Source organism: Pteropus vampyrus, unplaced genomic scaffold (assembly GCF_000151845.1).
Source record: "Pteropus vampyrus isolate Shadow unplaced genomic scaffold, Pvam_2.0 Scaffold14, whole genome shotgun sequence".
In the NCBI taxonomy this organism is placed as follows: Eukaryota; Metazoa; Chordata; class Mammalia; order Chiroptera; family Pteropodidae; genus Pteropus; species Pteropus vampyrus.
Genome location: NW_011888795.1, coordinates 4,963,559 through 4,965,856, shown reverse-complemented (window position 1 = coordinate 4,965,856; position 2,298 = coordinate 4,963,559). Strand labels below are relative to the sequence as shown.

At 29.3% G+C, this 2,298-nt stretch overlaps 1 protein-coding gene across 1 annotated transcript in view; it reads right to left on the bottom strand.

Moving 5' to 3' along the window:
* LOC105307800 (prolyl 3-hydroxylase 2) overlaps positions 1 to 2,298 on the bottom strand; it is a 36,114-nt gene that overhangs the window by 22,856 nt on the left and 10,960 nt on the right. Inside the window, exon 6 of the mRNA XM_011383417.1 lies at positions 718 to 758. Within this exon, the coding sequence (XP_011381719.1) occupies positions 718 to 758 (41 nt within the window). The remainder of the gene's footprint in view (positions 1 to 717; positions 759 to 2,298) is intronic.

Genomic DNA, 2,298 nt, shown 5'->3' with positions numbered 1-2,298 from the left:
AGTTACTGACACCTAATATTTTAGCTTGCAGTAAAACTTTTTGAGCTTCTTGTTTTCAAATAAATGTAGTAAGGGAATTCAGCATTAACAGGAAAATATTATAGTTTTTTCTACTAATAAATCAAAAACAGCATCCAATTTTCTGTTTTAGAACCACAGAATGTTTAGCCTTCAGAGATCACCTGATCTAACTCTCCAATTTGAAGAAAAACATAAGACCCAAAGAGGAAAATAAATTATTCAAGGTTACATAGAAGTGACAGAAACAGCTGTGACCAGGATGCAGAGCTCCTAATTCCCAGTTTGGTACTCTTTTAATTATATCTTTTTGCCTATTCGTAGACTAAGTCCTTATAATAGGTATGACCCTAAGTATTTCTTCTCATTAAAAACCAACAGTTAACATACAATATTATATTAGTTTTAGGTGTACAACATAGTGATTAGACATTTATATAACTTATGAAGTAATCACCCCAATAAGTCTAGTATCTGTCTGACACCATACACGGTTATTACAGTATTACTGATTATAGTCCCTATGTTGTACTTTACGTCCCTGTGACTTTTTATAACTGGCAATTTGTACATCTTAATCCCTTCCCTTTTTTCATCAATCCTCCCAATCCCCCTCCTTTCTGGCAACCACAATTTTAATTTTTATACCTTTGAAAAAATTTTTTATGTAAACATTGGATTTGTGAATGGAGAACTCACCGATTCTCATCCTGTCGTCCTCCATATCGGATCCAATAATTCTGTTTTAAATTAAAAAAAAAAATAGTATTTTTGTCACTAAAACATGAGAAATAAAATACTCAAACTCTCAAAAGACCTAAAATTTTAGGAAACTTACATATTATATAAAGACATAATACACTTTGTTATTTAAAAAAAAAAATAAAGAGAAGGAAGGCTAGGTAATGTAATTTTGACAAAGACACAAATGATGCACAAGTAGATTTTTAAAAAATGGCATGGAATTATCCTGGGCAGACATTCTTTTGTCCAAGAAAGCGATTTAGAAATTGGTGGCAGGAAGACATTTAAAAGAAAATTCAGTCTAACTCCCCTATGTTTTATGAATAAAACAAACAAAAAAGTCCACTTTGATTAATCATTGCTATGAGATAATAAAGTGAATAAGTGATATTTTCTGGAGTCTCCTGGGATAACCCAATTTTGAAAGAAATCATAAGTAGGACCAGATAAAACTTACTTTGCATTAGAATTGGTATATTGAAATTATTCTAATTTTTAAAATGTGCCAATAAAACATGACATAACTAAGACAAAAATGAAAACTATGTTACAAATAGGATATTTTATAAATGGTGCTTTTTATAAATAAATGACATGTAAATTACAAAAGGAATATATATAGTAATCAACAGATAGATGAAAAAGGTATGTTCAGATAATTCAAATCAAAAGAAAAATAATTAATGATATGTGAAAAGTTTACTTTTGCTGATCATCAAAGAAATACAAACTGAAGCAACAATGATATACCATTTTGTAGATAATATATGATTACTACAAGTGATTTTAAAATGTCTCTCATTGCTAAGATGTTTGTAGTAAACTGGTACTTTTATGCATTGCTAAGAGCAGTAAAGGTGTTAGAAAATTCTTAGAAAAGCAATTTCAAGAACTTTAAAACTTCTCATATCCTTTGATGGCAAAGTGATCCCACTCCTGGGAATTTATTCAAATGGCATATTTCAATAGAGAGGAAAATGCTTAATGCATTAAGGATAACACAAATCAAACGAATTAAATGTTCGGCATTAGGAGAAGAGTATTTATTGTACATCTGCTCTATATATTAGCTAAAAATAATTTTAGAAGCTATAAAAATATAGAAATTGCATATGATTTCTTAAATAAAAATCAAAACAGAAATCTATCTATACTATAGTACTCGTTCTGCCAAAAGTATGTCTTCATATGAAGAATATGAAAAGGCAATATGAACAAATGAAGAAAAGTCAGCACGTTGAGTAGTACAATTGTGATTGATTTTGTTGGTTTTGAAGTCTCTTTAATGTTTAAAATGTTTAAGAGAAATGTTTAAAGGAAAATACAAAATGTTGCATAAAGAATTTAGGAAATAAAACAAACCTGAGGCAAATACATCATGTACAAAATACTTCTAGCCAAATATATTTGCTTTTGACTGTTTCTCACTGATATGGGAATCTATTAAAGTCTTTTAAAGTTTATCACATATATTGAGTAAGTAACCTCTTCCATATCCCCAGTTTTTGCTAACTTGTAGCAGGGGATTAGAACCTT